This window comes from Schistocerca cancellata, chromosome 3, assembly GCF_023864275.1.
Source record: "Schistocerca cancellata isolate TAMUIC-IGC-003103 chromosome 3, iqSchCanc2.1, whole genome shotgun sequence".
In the NCBI taxonomy this organism is placed as follows: Eukaryota; Metazoa; Arthropoda; class Insecta; order Orthoptera; family Acrididae; genus Schistocerca; species Schistocerca cancellata.
The window spans coordinates 594,129,170-594,146,564 of NC_064628.1; the positions used below are offsets into that span (position 1 = coordinate 594,129,170).

The 17,395-nt window shown below is 38.1% G+C and overlaps 1 protein-coding gene across 1 annotated transcript in view; it reads right to left on the bottom strand.

The window, feature by feature from the left end:
• The window catches only part of LOC126175467 (DNA mismatch repair protein Msh3-like), a 415,279-nt gene that overhangs the window by 57,369 nt on the left and 340,515 nt on the right, over positions 1-17,395 (bottom strand). Inside the window, exon 17 of the mRNA XM_049922278.1 lies at positions 15,989-16,085. Coding sequence (XP_049778235.1) covers positions 15,989-16,085 — 97 coding nt within the window. The remainder of the gene's footprint in view (positions 1-15,988; positions 16,086-17,395) is intronic.

The following is a 17,395-nucleotide window of genomic DNA, read 5'->3' on the forward strand; positions in this document are numbered from 1 at the left end:
TATCCAAAATTCTTCAAAAAGTAATGTATTGTACAGTAGCTTCACACCTTTGTAAAAATAAAGTTTTAACAAAATGTCAGTTTGGTTTCCAGAAAGATTTTCAACAGAAAATGCTATATATACTTTCACTAATGAAATATTAAATGCTCTGAGTAACCAGAAGTCACCCGTTGGGATTTTTTGTGATCTCTCAAAGGCTTTTGATTGTGTAAATCATGGAATACTTCTAGATAAGCTCAAGTACTGTGGTATTAATGGGACAGCACTCAAATGGTTTAAATCATACCCTACTTGAAGACTGCGGAAAGTTGAAATATGCAGTTCACATAATACGCAAAAAACTAGTGATTTCTCAAACTGGGAAACAATCAAGAATGGGGTGCTGCAAGGTTCGGTCTTGGGTCCTCTGCTGTTCTTAATATACATTAATGACTTGCCATTCTATATTCACGAAGATGCAAAGCTGGTACTTTTTGCTGATGATACAAGTATAGCTATCACAGCCAACAGACAAGAATTAACTGGTGAAACTATAAACTATGTTTTTCAGAAAATCATTACGCGGTTCTCTGCAAATGGGCTCTCATTAAACTTTGACAAAACACAGTATATACAGTTCTACACAGTAAATGGAATGACACCATTAATAAATATAGACTTTGAGCAGAAATCAGTAGCTAAGGTAGAATATTCAAAATTCCTAAGTGTATACATTGATGAGGGGTTGAACTTGTAACGTTCTCTGGCAGCACGCATCCAAAGTGAAAATTAAAATTAAAATAATTTATATGTATTTCTGCTAATTGAATTTCTAAAGGACACTTAATTTTGTGAGGAAAAAGATAATTATGAATTTTGCTATTATAAATGATTATTCAAAGAGTGTAAAATACTATCTGAGGTGGAGGATGTGAAAACCGCCACAGAAGAAATGATATATAATCAAAATGACAAAGACTGTACAATATTTAGTTAAGATATAAATAGGCAATATATTGTAATAGAATCGCTTGTCTTCTGCACGGACTGAATGGGAGAGGGACCTGTGACGTTGCATTAGGCTCTTAAGTAGTTTTCATTTGTCATAAGTCGATGATCGATGCCTTTGTAGCTGGGATTGTAAAAGGTGTGTAAAGATTTTAATTGTTTCTGTTAAAATATATTTATCCAGTAAAACCTGTTTGTCACAATTACTGCTATGTTGGCACCAGACATTACCCATTTTATTTAAGAAATTTCAGCATTTTATTGGATATCGCTGGCAGTGTGCAGCTGCGCCGCGAGCAAGCAGTCTGCAGCAGTGGTAGATTTAAATATACGATCAAAATAACAACCACATCCTAAAAAGATGAGCGAAAATAATAAAGTGTTCTTTTCACAGCATTTCAGATGCAGAATAAAAGGAGATAGTAGATTTTATCTTGTGCATTCACAGGTGGATACAAGCTGCAGCTTTTGTAAATTTTCATTAAAAAAAAGTGATTAATTCTTAACATACCGTAAAGTGTATTTAAAACTGGATAATTTTCATGAGAGCTTAGCAATATAAAAAAGAAAACATTTTCATATGGTAAAGATAGTCTTATGCTTCAAAGCTAGTCGGGGTATATCCAGTTAAACCAAAAATCCACTGCAACGTGAAAATGTTTGCTAAGTTCGATGGACAATAATATTTTCGTTCTTGCACAAACAGCTTTAGTACTTAATAAAAGTAAAACTTGAATAATTATTTTAGAATATTCAAAGAAATTAATTTTTATTAATCTGCAACAGAATATTTCATACATAAAGTAATAATCACAGATGAAAACTTTATTGCAACCTTTCATTTCTCATGTCCATCCATGTGTATGTTACGTTCAATCTCAACGGTTTCCCAATCAAATTAAATGCAAAAAGCAAAGAAAGTTTAAAACCAGACGATCAACTCCCAAATAATTAAAACAGACAGAATCGCATTAAACTGGCGCCCAACGTGGGGCCCGAATATGCAGTGGCCACAATAACTGAGAAATAGTTTGGGAATCATTGTGATTGAAATTTGTTGTAAAAAGATTAATCGCTTTCAAATGTGTTCTATGTGTTATACAATCTGTACTGTGTGGTAATCTGTGTAAACACAAATAATCTTTTACATGAGAAAACTCAACATCGAGAGAGGGAGGCTGAAGTCAAGATCACATACCATTAAGAAATAGTACCTACCACAGTAACAGGGGGCAGCAGCACCCCACGATAAATCAACGAGAGGTAAGACTACGGTGTAGTTGTCCTGTTGGTAGTGGAGTAGCCCCAGTGCAGTGTTCTCAAATCATTAATGGTGTGCTTGTAGTTTGTGAATAGTGAATACAACAGGACCAAGTGAAAGTAATTAGTTATCTTAGTGTGTAGTGTGATTACAAGGAATGACCATTTTTTGTGCGTGGTTAGGCACTTCAAATCTGAGTGACAGAATATTTAAGTTAATTTTTGCCCGACTATGGTTAAGACGCATAGCCAAACGAACATCAGTATGGATTCGGAACAGCAATCAGTAAGCAGTGATGTTGAAGTAGAAGGTGGGGCTCTGAGTAGCACTAGCAATTTATTTGAGGATATACAATGTGAGAATCTGGGTCAGAGGTGCTAGGAATGGTGCCACTTCCTGCCAGTACTCCAGTAGGAAGTAAAGAAACTGTACCACCCATGCAAACAGGACACAAACCAGAGAGTGGTGAGGTGTCGGGGGCAGTCGGTACAAGCAATGTTAGAAAGCATGCTCAATTTTCAGGTTAGTTTTGCCCAACAACAGGCAGAGCATGACACTAAGCAGGCAGAACGTGATCGGAAACAACAAAAGAAAGACCGGCAACTAACGCAGTCGCTTGAAGTTATGCAGAGCGAGATTGCTAGCTTACAGCAGAATTATGAAGCAATCATGAAAGCCATACAAGAACTGAGTGAAAAGGTTAATAACCTACAGGTGGCCAATACCAGCATAGTTGATGATATAGGTGTACTGGACAACCGAATGGAGAAACTAGAAATAGACACGACACAGTCATAGATCAAAAACTGTGTGAACAACCCAATAAAACTTAAAAAGGAATTTAATACGTGGTTAGAGAAGAAAGATACTGACATTGAAAAAAAAAATGATGAAAAGGTACAAGTAGCAGTAGAAGGAAAAGACTTAGGGTCGAATAAAGAATTGTAGAACCTTAAACGAATACTACACAATGATATTCCACAATGGCAGTGGAATATCAGCAGACGTATGGACGAACTCGAGAAAGAACTGTCATAGAGTGACAGACGTACCATGCGGAAGTCGGTGACTCTGACAAGTACAGAAACGTACAGAAATGCACGAACGTTTGCCAGGCCCAACAATGATGAGCATTTAAATACTGAAGCGAAAAGATATGACTGTGAGATGGAGCAGGCAACTGACGTGGGTGAATTAAATAAGTATCATTCGAAAATGGTGATCGAAGAAAGTCTCATAAAGAATAGACAGTTTCAGATCTTTACTACACAAAAAATCTGTCCACCCTGTCGTGTTTTTAAAGGGATTTAGGAACATCTTACCCAGTGTATGGAGCCATGCTCAAGAAATACAGTACGTGATGTCATATATACAAGGGGATGCCGCATTGTGGGCAACAAAAGCAACTAACAACTGCACAACCTACGAACAATTTGAGAAAGCATTTTTGGCAAAGTAATGCTCAGCATGCATACACCGGAGCAATTGCGTAAAGAAGTTTACTGTCCGGAGCCATATTCCCCACGCCTAGGAAATTTAAGGAAATATTTCGAAAAATATATAAATAAAACCCGCTACTGGGATGAACAAATTTCAGGAAGAGATCTAATAACTCTCTTAAAGTCGCACTTACCAATCCATGCAAAAGAAAAACTCATACATGTGCCAGAAAATGACATGGATCATTTTTTGTCTGTACTTGACTCAATTGATCTTATTCAAGAAGACGTAAAGGCAGCATCTGATCAGGCGAGAAATAATGGCTCCAGATACAGAAATGACTGAAATAATAATACGCCAAACACTAATTGTGGAAATGGCGGAGGAAACAATAAACAGCAAGAATTTGTGCAGAACGGGAATAATGGGAGGAACCGAAACGGCAATGGTCCACCGTTCAATAACGACAGGAAACGGAGGTTCGATGACGAGTACGAAGCTGGACACCCAGGAAATAGCCGATGGAAAAATTCCAGATGTCCATGGCATAACAATAATTACAGTGATGGAAACCGAACCTGGCAACAGAATTGCAGGCCTAGCCCAGAGTGGCAAAACGGCGAGCGATACGATAATAGCAGGCCAATAACACAAAATGCACCAACTGCGCAACTGTGGTGGCCGGCGCACCGAACTGTACATCTAGTGGAGGTCAATGACATGGAACGTCCTTGCATGTCGACAACCAGCAATCCAAGAAACTAAGTGCGGCCGAGATACGCTCTCCATCGTCGGCCGAGGAATTGAGCGAGAGCAATTTGACACAATACGAGATACCTGAAATCTATACACTAAAGTACAATGATGGAATACAGATGGGGCAGGAGCTATTGACTGAAGCACATACATGTTTAAGAGAACACAATGAAAAGGTGCAGGTGATACTAGAGGTCAAAATCAATGACATTGAAGTGAAGGCTATAGTGGATACAGGTGCCACTGTCAGCATTATGAGCATGAAGTTATTCAAGGTGCTGGGAAGAGAAAGGAATATGCCCAATTTTCCCGTGAATAATTGTAGAATCACTGGAGCCATTAGTGCACAAGGACAGGTAATCAAACACCAAGCGTGGGTGGAAATGTATATAGGAAGCGAAGCCATAGCGTGCTTGTTCTTAATAGTAAAGGGTTTGAAGGTATCCTGCATCTTGGGTGTAGATTTCGTGAGAGAAAGGGACACTATTATTGACCTTTCTCTGGGAAAATTAAGTTTAATGAATTCAGGTAGAAGAGTGGAATTGCCCATGCTGAAATCTGAGGAGGTACTTGTGCCCAGCCGTAATGAGATTAGTGTCAAATGTGGGAATCAATGGATACTACATTTAGATACTTTAGGAAGGGATCTCTATTATCTGGATGTTCAAAGTGGTCAATTTAGTGCAAATGGAGAAGCACAAAAAAAAGTGGCAGTTAGTATATACTGGACCTTTTAAAATAATCAGAGTGCCACATGAGTGTAGTCACTTATTAGCATATCCTCAGTCGGGGAAAGTGCGGGGGCCGTACCCTCAAAAGGGTGTAAAATTATTCGTACAATGAATGACCAATAGTAATATATTACGTATATAGAGAATATACTGGAGTGTAGAAATATTTAGCTATAAGGATATGTTTGTGTTTCCCTTTTTCTAGGATTATTTGTGTTTTTCTTCTTTGAATGATGATAAAATTGACATGCTCTGAATTATTGCACAAAGCTAAACTGATGTCAAGGTGCAATAATCTGTTGTGTAAAGATGTTAAGGAGGACAGTCGAAATAAACAATTCACTAGTAAACAATTTATGTGATGGACAATATTTAATATGTGTAAAAAGCTAAAGCATTTGTTGGGACGATTTTTCAATTATGTGTGTGTGTGTAGATGTAAGATATAATATTTTTATTGAAGCCAGAATGATATTAGTGTTAAGAAACCCTGAGACAATTATGTTTTGAAGTTATATTATGAAAGGCAATAATGCAACCAGTAGTGAGCTGAGTACACCACTGGAGACAAAGTCAATGGCAATAAACCCAACTGAGGTAACAAAGTTACGAATAATTAAAGCTCCAATTGGAGCATGTGTGAATTGCACACGTAAGAATAGCTACCCAAAACTTATGAAACCAATCTTCCCCTACAGAAACTACACTGTACTCATGTAGGAACCTGTACATAAAATGTGATGTTGTTTTATATATATATATATATATATATATATATATATATATATTTAAAAAGAAAGATGATGAGACTTACCCAACAAAAGCGCTGGCAGGTCGATAGACACACAAATAAACACAAACATACACACAAAACTCAAGCTTTCGCAACAGACATGTCTGCTTGTGTCTTGTATGTATGGATGGATATGTGTGTGTGTGCGAGTGTATACCTGTCCTTTTTTCCCCCTAAGGTAAGTCTTTCCGCTCCCGGGATTGGAATGACTCCTTACCCTCTCCCTTAAAACCCATATCCTTTCGTCTTTCCCTCTCCTTCCCTCTTTCCTGATGAGGCAACAGTTTGTTGCGAAAGCTTGAGTTTTGTGTGTATGTTTGTGTTTATTTGTGTGTCTATCGACCTGCCAGCGCTTTTGTTGGGTAAGTCTCATCATCTTTCTTTTTAAATATATTTTTCCCACGTGGAATGTTTCCCTCTATTATATATATATATATATATATATATATATATATATATATATTTAAAAAGAAAGATGATGAGACTTACCCAACAAAAGCGCTGGCAGGTCGATAGACACACAAATAAACACAAACATACACACAAAACTCTAGCTTTCGCAACCAACGGTTGCCTCGTCAGGAAAGAGGGAAGGAGAAGGAAAGACAAAAGGATTGGGTTTTAAGGGAGAGGGTAAGGAGTCATTCCAATCCCGGGAGCGGAAAGACTTACCTTAGGGGGAAAAAAGGACAGGTTTACACTCGCACACACACACATATCCATCCACACATACACAGACACAAGCAGACATTTGTAAAGGCAAAGAGTTTGGGCAGAGATGTCAGTCGGGACGGAAATACAGAGGCAAAGATGATGTTGAAAGACAGGTGAGGTATGAGCGGCGGCAGATTGAAATTAGCGGAGATTGAGGCCTGGCGGATAGCGAGAAGAGAGGATATGCTGAAGGGCAAGTTCCCATCTCCGGAGTTCTGACAGGTTGGTGTTAGTGGGAAGTATCCAGATAACCCGGACGGTGTAACACTGTGCCAAGATGTGCTGGCCGTGCACCAAGGCATGTTTAGCCACAGGGTGATCCTCATTACCAACAAACACTGTCTGCCTGTGTCCATTCATGCGAATGGACAGTTTGTTGCTGGTCATTCCCACATAGAACGCTTCACAGTGTAGGCAGGTCAGTTGGTAAATCACGTGGGTGCTTTCACACGTGGCTCTGCCTTTGATCGTGTACACCTTCCGGGTTACAGGACTGGAATAGGTGGTGGTGGGAGGGTGCATGGGACAGGTTTTACACCGGGGGCGGTTACAGGGGTAGGAGCCAGAGGGTAGGGAAGGTGGTTTGGGGATTTCATAGGGATGAACTAAGAGGTTACGAAGGGAATGTGGGAATGACCAGCAACAAACTGTCCATTCGCATGAATGGACACAGGCAGACAGTGTTTGTTGGTAATGAGGATCACCCTGTGGCTAAACATGCCTTGGTGCACGGCCAGCACATCTTGGCACAGTGTTACACCGTCCGGGTTATCTGGATACTTCCCACTAACACCAACCTGTCAGAACTCCGGAGATGGGAACTTGCCCTTCAGCATATCCTCTCTTCTCGCTATCCGCCAGGCCTCAATCTCCGCTAATTTCAATCTGCCGCCGCTCATACCTCACCTGTCTTTCAACATCATCTTTGCCTCTGTATTTCCGTCCCGACTGACATCTCTGCCCAAACTCTTTGCCTTTACAAATGTCTGCTTGTGTCTGTGTATGTGTGGATGGATATGTGTGTGTGTGCGAGTGTAAACCTGTCCTTTTTTCCCCCTAAGGTAAGTCTTTCCGCTCCCGGGATTGGAATGACTCCTTACCCTCTCCCTTAAAACCCAATCCTTTTGTCTTTCCTTCTCCTTCCCTCTTTCCTGACGAGGCAACCGTTGGTTGCGAAAGCTAGAGTTTTGTGTGTATGTTTGTGTTTATTTGTGTGTCTATCGACCTGCCAGCGCTTTTGTTGGGTAAGTCTCATCATCTTTCTTTTTAAATATATTTTTCCCACGTGGAATGTTTCCCTCTATTATATATATATATATATATATATATATATATATATATATATATATAAAAAAAATAGTTACTGAACAATACGCCTGAATCCGGCTGGGATGCACAAGAAAAGTCTGCTTAAGAATAAAATGGGTGATAACCAGGCAAACAGAGAAAGGAAAAATACTGGAAATGTAACCATGTACGCAAATGTCACACACCTTTAATATAAACGAATAACTTAGTTACAACTGTACTGTTACAAAGATGGCATAGTGGACATTGTACCAAAAGACCTATGAGAACGAACGAAGTATTGCGTAGCAGAGACAGATAGTGACTGTTAAGACTACAGCAATACGTTGCGAGATTATTAATTCCAAACAAAAGAAAACTGTGTTGTTGCAGTGTTCATAGGAAAATAAGTAATCCATAAGATACAAACAGTGATCCACAAAGAGATGGTGAACCAGATTAGTGTCTAACAGCAACATTTACAGTGTCTGTGAAAAAAAAAGTCTTTGTATGTCAAGGGACGCTGTGGAAGCACATTTATAGTGTGATATAAACTTGCATGTGACGGATGACAGAGTCATGACTTGGTGTAGGGATGTTGTGTGGCCAGTGAAACATGTTATCATACCCAAACGACATTATCCAAACCAGATCAGTGAAGGCCTACTGAGTGAAAACTACCAATAACCGTGTGCATTCTCTCCCACAGCTAAAACTTATTTCAGTAAGAATAGTACACTGTGTGTGAATTTGTTCCACGTTTGATGGGGTACCACAACAAGAGGGCACGCTGGGAGTCTGGACTGCAACGCGCGTCTGCAGTAACTTCAATCACACAGTGGCCGTGGCGGCACGAAGCAGCTGCGACTGTGCCATGCTTCTCTGTGCCGTGGCTGTCAACACCACGGGCATCGACCTCAGTGGGGGCCGACATGACACGACGCGCCGAGCGTCGTGCAACAATTACTTCATGCCGCTCAACAAATATGTCATTGTCAATGTGTAATTAAACATTTACCAAAACAATCCAAATAAAATATCACGAGAAACATTTGTATGAACACGATTTATGCAAAAGACACTTAACATATGCTGTGTTTAAATTCTAAAAACATTGACTGTAGATAGTATATGTAAATGATTTGGCACAATGAACCCAGTAAAACCATGTGTTGTGATGAAACATTGACGACAAAGTGTCATATGAATAACATTTATAAACTGACGCGATAGGTCAAAAGATATGAAAAACTGAAGTAATATCATGACATAGTAAGTACGAGAGAGACGTTTACACAACAAACTATAATATCAATGTATGTGACAGTATTATCATGTGACATTTGATTATAGAATGTTAATTTACATGAAAGTGTTTAATGGGAAAAATGGATAAATCCAATTACGAACCATTTGGGATGGCTGGGCTCCGGCATAGTTTTACCCAGGTTTCCTGTTTGCACCTTGCCCGAATGGGGGAGCCGTAAAAGCTAATATAACCCTGGGCTAAGAAACGGTCATCCCATAAGTGAAGTGTAAGTGTTCACAAACCAAAGGACAACGGTAGTAAGAACGTTAATGGCAGCATTGTGTCAAACATGTCAAAAAACTGTTCGCCAAATGCTGCCAGGCGGCAATGTAACATTCTCTGGCAGCACGCATCCAAAGTGAAAATTAAAAGAACATTTCAATGTACAATGTTCACTGTAACAGATAATTTATATGTATTTCTGCTAATTGAATTTCTAAAGGACACTTAATTTTGTGAGGAAAAAGATAATTATGAATTTTGCTATTATAAATGATTATTCAAAGAGTGTAAAATACTATCTGTGGTGGAGGATGTGAAAACCGCCACAGTAGAAATGATATGTAATCAAAATGACAAAGACTGTACAATATTTAGTTAAGATATAAATAGGCAATATATTGTAGTAGAATTACTTGTCTTCTGCACGGATTGAATGGGAGAGGGACCCGTGACGTTGCATTAGGCTCTTAAGTAGTTTTCATTTGTCATAAGTCGATGATCGACACCATTTGTAGCTGGGATTGTAAAAGGTGTGTAAAGATTTTAATTGTTTCTGTTAAAATATATTTATCCAGTAAAATCTGTTTGTCACAATTACTGCTACGTTGGCATTTTATTTAAGAAATTTCGTGGCAGATTTAAATATACGATCGAAATAACAACCACATCCTAAAAAGGGTACAGGTAGAGATGAACGAAAATAATAAAGTGTTTCTTTTCACAGCATTCCAGATGCAGAATAAAAGAAGATAGTAGATTTTATCTTGTGCATTCACAGGTGGATACAAGCTGCAGCTTTTGTAAATTTTCATTTAAAAAAAAAAAAAAAAAAAAAAAAAAAAAAAAAAAAAAAAAAAAAAAAAAAAAAAAAAAAAAAAAAGATAAATTCTGAACATATCGTAAAGTGTATTTAAAACTGGATAATTTTCATGAGAGCTTAGCAATATAAAAAAGAAAACATTTTCATATGGTAAAGATAGTCTTATGCTTCAAAGCCAGTCGGGCTATATCCAGTTAAACCAAAAATCCACTGCAACGTGAAAATGTTTGCTAAGTTCGATGGACAATAATATTTTCGTTCTTGCACAAACAGCTTTAGTACTTAGTAAAAGTAAAACTAGAATCATTATTTTAGAATATTCAAAGAAATTAATTTCTATTAATCTGCAACAGAATATTTCATACATAAAGTAATAATCACAGATGAAAAATTTATTGCAATCTTTCATTTCTCATGTCCACCCATGTACATGTTACATTCAATCTCAACGGTTTCCCAATCAAATTAAACGCAAAAAGCAAAGAAAGTTTAAAACCAGACGGTCAACTCCCAAATAATTAAAACAGACAGAAACGCATTAAAAAGTGGAAAAAACATACTGAAGATCTGGTGAAATGTTTAAGTTCAGCTACTTATGCTATTAGGGTCATTGCAAATTTTGGCTACATACAACTCAGTAAAGTAGCTTAACACACCTATTTTCATTCTCTGCTTTCGTATGGCATCATATTCTGGGGTAACTCATCATTGAGTAAAAGAGTGTTCATTGCACAAAAGAAGTGTGTAATCAGAATAATTGCTGGAGCTCATCCAAGATCATCCTGCAGACACTTATTTAAAGAGCTAGGGATCTTCACTGTAGCCTCACACACACACACACACACACACACACACACACACACACATATATATATATATATATATATATATATATATATATATATATATATATATATAAAACAAAGCAAACACAAACGTACACACAAAATTCAAGCTTTCGCAACAAACTGTTGCCTCATCAGGAAAGAGGGAAGGAGAGGGAAAGACGAAAGGATGTGGGTTTTAAGGGAGAGGGTAAGGAGTCATTCCAGTCCCGGGAGTGGAAAGACTTACCTTGGGGGGAAAAAAGGACGGGTATACACTCGCACACACACACATATCCATCCACACATATACAGACACAAGCAATGAATTCAAAAGTAATAGCAGTGTACATGGCTACAACACTAGGAGAAAGGATGACCTTCACTACTCAAGGTTAAATCTAACTTTGGCTCAAAAGGGGGTAAATTATGCTGCCACATTTTGGTCACTTACCTAATAGCATCAAAAGTCTGACAGATAGCCATATAACATTGAAAAGGAAATTAAAAGAATTTATGAATGGCAACTCCTTCTACTCATTAGATGAATTTTTGGATATAGTAAGTGGGTAATTTCCCCACCAAAAAAATAAATAAATAAAATATTAAGTGTCATGTAATATTTTGTGTAATGTAATATGTTGCATAGACACCTTTTATTAACCTGACACGTTCCACATCACTACGAAGTGTTGTATTCATGTTCTATGGAACAAGTACTAACCTAATCTAATCTATGGTACTAAAGGGAGCTGTAGAGGTTACAAACTGTAGAGGAAGACAGAGATTGGCTCTTAGAATAATGAAACAACTGGAAGGAGTTGGCCTATGCACTGCAGCTGTTGCTTGTGATATGAGAACCACAATTTGAAAGGGTGAAAGGAGCTTAGCCTATCCACAAATAAACTGCGTTTCTCAAACTCTGCAGGTTGTGAGATGTGTTTATCCCTCACTGAAATTGCTAAGAAACTACTTTCTACATAAAGGATTCAATTTGCCACATGTAATGGCCCAGCAAAGAAGTTAATACAAGATCCAATGAATCATCAAATGGCAATCTCAACTGTGTTTCATATTTCAGAGGCTGTGTTTCATATTTCAGAGGTGCACTGGAATGTTCTTGGATCTTCATGCCAGAGTGCGAGAACTGCTGCACAGTTACTTCCATGTCACACAGCACAAGTATGCTGCAGGAAACATTAAAGTAATTTTACTGAACTACTACACATCACAAAGCAAACTTGAGATATCTCAAAGATGAGAAGACTTTACTGAGAAGTACATGTGGTCTCAACCTTTGCTTGACTATGATGTAGTATGAAGAGAAAGTCTTTTAGAATTTTAGAAAATATTTTTGGCGTTCTTGAATTGTGTCACTGGTCTATTGATATAAGAAACATGCGACCACCTTATGCTTTAACTGATAGGCTGAACCAAGATTGTCGAGAGAATTATTTTTATGGAGTTTCTGGTCTTAGTACATTTAACAACAATGCCACACTATTCAAAGTAAAAAACGTGATCTGCCTTATAATAAATGTGGATGCTGTTCCTTTGACAGAGTTACAGTTGCTGAGGACAGAAGTCAGCTATCAATCTCTGATTTTTCTAAATTTTAACAAGGGAAGAAAACTGTGCTCCAAAAACATGCTTCCTTTTTAGGGTTCCATATCACAATCAGTAAAAATGGAACCCTAAGAGGATAAGTTTCTTGTCTGTATGTCTATCTGTCCAACTGCTCAAATACATTTTTTCAGGAACAGGTTGACATATCACATTGAATTTTATGTTTCGTATTAAGGTGATGTAAAAGAAGTGACTTTTTTTAAGTCAGTGCAATCAAAACATACAGCCATTTATATAAGATATTTTGATACTTGCAAACTAACTCATCAAAAGCTACAAGGTACTTCCCGTTGACCTAGAATCATGAACTCTGACAAGAAGAAAGGTTTCACCACAACCAAAGGGAAAAAAATCTGAAAATTGTTAATTTGTAACTACAACACATGAAAAAAAATTTGTCATTTGTTATCGGATTGTCTGTCTGTCCGTTCATCTGTTAAACTACCTTATTCTGGGTAGACATATTAAGTTGAAATTTATGTCACATGTTAAGGTCTAACATCACTCATTAAATCCTACAGGGTACTTCCCATTGATCTAGAACAATCAAATTTGTCAACAAGGAATGTTTCATAGTACAGCCAAAAGAAAAAGATCTGTAAAAAAAATAAACTCTTTGCCTTTACAAATGTCTGCTTGTGTCTGTGTATATGCGGATGGATATGTGTGTGTGTGCGCGAGTGTATACCCGTCCTTTTTTCCCCCTAAGGTAAGTCTTTCCGCTCCCGGGACTGGAATGACTCCTTACCCTCTCCCTTACAACCCACATCCTTTCGTCTTTCCCTCTCCTTCCCTCTTTCCTGATGAGGCAACAGTTTGTTGCGAAAGCTTGAATTTTGTGTGTATGTTTGTGTTCGTTTGTGTGTCTGTCGACCTGCCAGCACTTTCATTTAGTAAGTCACATCATCTTTGTTTTTAGATATATTTTTCCTTCGTGGAATGTTTCCTTCTATTATAACCATATATATATATATATATATATATATATATATATATATATATATATAAAAAGAAAGATGATGAGACTTACCAAACAAAAGCGGTGGCAGGTCGATAGACACACAAACAAACACAAACATACACACAAAAATCTAGCTTTCGCAACCAACGGTTGCCTCGTCAGGAAAGAGGGAAGGAGAAGGAAAGACAAAAGGATATGGGTTTTAAGGGAGAGGGTAAGGAGTCATTCCAATCCCGGGAGCGGAAAGACTTACCTTAGAGGGAAAAAAGGACAGGTATACACTCGCACACACACACATATCCATCCGCATATACACAGACACAAGCAGACATTTGTAAAGGCAAAGAGTTTGGGCCTCGGGACGGAAGTACAGAGGCAAAGATATCCATATCCATATTGTATGGAATCCTAAGTGCACGAGTCAGATACCTGGCCAATTTTGAATATGCATAAAAGCTGTCCTGGCTGTAAAGCAATGTAACAAAATAGCCTATATATCATCACTAACAGACTTATATTTCACCTTACAGATCTCTGCGTGAAATGACATGGTGATTCACCTTAACTGTATTGTCACTAATTGTTTCCTAAGATTCTTGTTTTATTTATCTCTTATTGACATGGCTGAATCTGGAATTGATTTAGCATGAACTAGAAGTCCCTTGTCCAATATGCTGAAGGTCTCACAAAGGCCTTCACAGACATGTACTATCCCAAAACTCAGACTGCAAACGAATTTCTCATGCCAATGCCATATGCGCACTCACCTCTAATACTCCAACTAACCAGGCACAATAGAGCATCTAGTCTTAACCCAATAACATCCTGGACTGTGGCAACTGAACCATGTCCTTCACCAGGGCTTTGACTACTATCATCAGGTCCAGAAAAGAGGGACATCCTACCAAAAATGCTTCCTATCCTTTCTAAAGTGATATTCCAGCAGCCATTCAATCTACACATCGTCCTTATTCATCCCTATTTCACTGCCACTTCCAACCCTTTGTCACAGTGATTATATCCCTGTGGACGACACAAATCTAAGACTTGCCCAATTCACCTACCCAGCACACACTACACATGTCTAGTCACATGCTTAACCCGTGCCAGACAGTCAGGGCCACCTTTGAAAGAGCTCATACTGTATATAAACTCTGCTGAAACTACTGCATAGCATTTCACATGGGCATAACCAACAACCAGCTGCCCACCAGAATGAACAGCCACCGCAAAACTATGAACAAGAGGAGGGCTGACCACCCACTGGTGGAACAGTCTGCTTAGTACAGCATGCTTGAGTTCAATTGCTGCTTCACAGCCCATACCATCAGCAGCATCTCCCCCCCCCCCCCCCTCACCCTCCTCCCTCCTCAGCACCAGCTTTTCTATACTATGCAGATCAGAATTATCCCGGCACTACACCCTTAATTCCCACAATCCTCCTTGCCTTAATCTCTGCTAATGCACTGCACCGACGGCCTCTACCAAACAGTCCCCTTCCTCCTTCCAGTCCAATCCTCCCCCTCATCATTGTGTGCTGCAAGAAATCACTGGCTCCAGTGCTCATGTGTCGCATTTCTGTCCTGTGTGCCTCTCTCCCATGTTCCCACCCCACATACCTGCTGCCTCCCTCTGAGCTGTGAGCCACGATTCCCCAGCTCCTCCTCCTGCATCCCATGTTTTTCTCCCTCTATCCATCATACTTGACATAACACCTCAACCCAGTCTACCTACAGAATTGCAATCCCAGCTTCTCTTATTAGGTGAGTTGTCTATTTTACTCCTAAATTATTTATACATTCAGCCAGAACTTTACTTTCCATACTAGTCACATCAAAATATTATTTATTTTCTTAGCCTGACTTATGAATGGTCCATTTTCTAACTACAAAGGCCTGCTTCAACAATGCTATTGCTTTCTGTATGCATACTTGGATGTGGAGTAAAATGTTGGTGCTGATACATATACAAGAAACTGGTCAACCAGAACACTACAGTAGGCTTTAATAGCTTTGCTACAAAAGCATTGGTGACATTATGATCTCAATTCACACAAACACGAATGTACTGTAATGTTTCGCACAAAAATGAGATATATGAATATTGATTTAGCAGAAATCAACTTGGAACTATATGAGAGAGAGAGAGAGAGAGAGAGAAATATGATGATGATAGACTGACAGCTCAACAAAATCTAAGTCAGAGTTCTGAGTTCTGTTTTATTAGCTTCTTTAATAAAAAGCTGTTATAGGCCCACCTTCACGTACTATGTGGTATCCCATGTGGTAGTTGTAGTCTGGTACAGTTTCCATCACCTCAGGGTAATGTGTTACAAAGAGTAGTAGACAGCCAACCTATTAACAGACCAAATACAAAATAAATGTAGTGCATACAATATTTGTCACAATCATAAATGGATACTGTGGCAGAAATATGCATATGAGCAATGTAAATTTTATAATTTTTATTAACAATGTAAAACAAAGGACTACAACGAAAGAAATCTTTGAGACATTCAACAATTTTACACACTGTATTGTGGACTAAACTTTATATTATAAATGATGTAAATAAAAACTTAGACATTACTAAAATATTAAAGTCTTATTATTTTCTGTTTACCTTTGTCATTGCTCCTGTAATATTTATGAAAAGGAAACTTCCTGCTTGGGCTATTAAAATTTTATTTGTTCACCACAATAACAATTTTGAGTTATTAAGCATTTTCAAGTACAAGTTCACTATGAAGAGTGCCAATTCATCATTCCTCTTGAGAGGACACTGTACATGTGTCATCTGCATTTAAATTAATAATTTGTAATTTATTTATTTATAAGTTATAATAATTATTTATAGAAAAACTCTCCGCAGTTAAAAAATGGAAAGTGAAGGATGAAATAACAACACTATAAAAAAAATATATTGCTACTCAACACACAGAGGAGATGTAGAATGGCAGAAGAACGCAGTGGAAAGACTTTTACTATAGCTTTCAGACAAACAGTTCTTCTTCAGAAATAGAGAAGACACATAAACAGAAATGCAACTCACACACACAAGGCTACTCGGGTGGCAGCACACTGTAACCGTAAGTGAGTGTGTCATGTCTGTGAGAGTGTGTGTTTTTTGCTTCTATAGAAGGCTCTTTTGACCAAAAGCCACAGTTTAGCAATTGAATTGAATTGAATTGAATTTTATTTGATCCTGTAAGATTACATTGTGTACAGTAAGTGTATGTGTAATATAGGACATGTCAAAGTATTAACATTCTTTATCACTTATTTTTCTACACCTTTAGCTTACATTTTTACATCACTGATAATGAGTAACAATATATACAAATTTAATGGCATAAGTATTCTGCAACACTGTAAAACTCTTTTTCAATGAGATAGTCTTTAAGTTTCTTTGGAAAGTCATTGTGAAGTACACTATCTTGCAGGGTTTTGGGCAGACTTCTTAGTAGTCTGATACCAGAGTACTGGGGTCCTTTTTCTAGCCCTGCCAGTCAGTGGGGTATGCTCCGTACTTCATTCTTCTTTCTTGTATTGTGGGTGTGTACACTAGCATTTGTAATCCAGTCCTCACTACCTTTTGTGATGTACATTATTGTTTTGTATATATACAACGATGAAAAAGTTAAGATATCTAAATTCTTGAAACA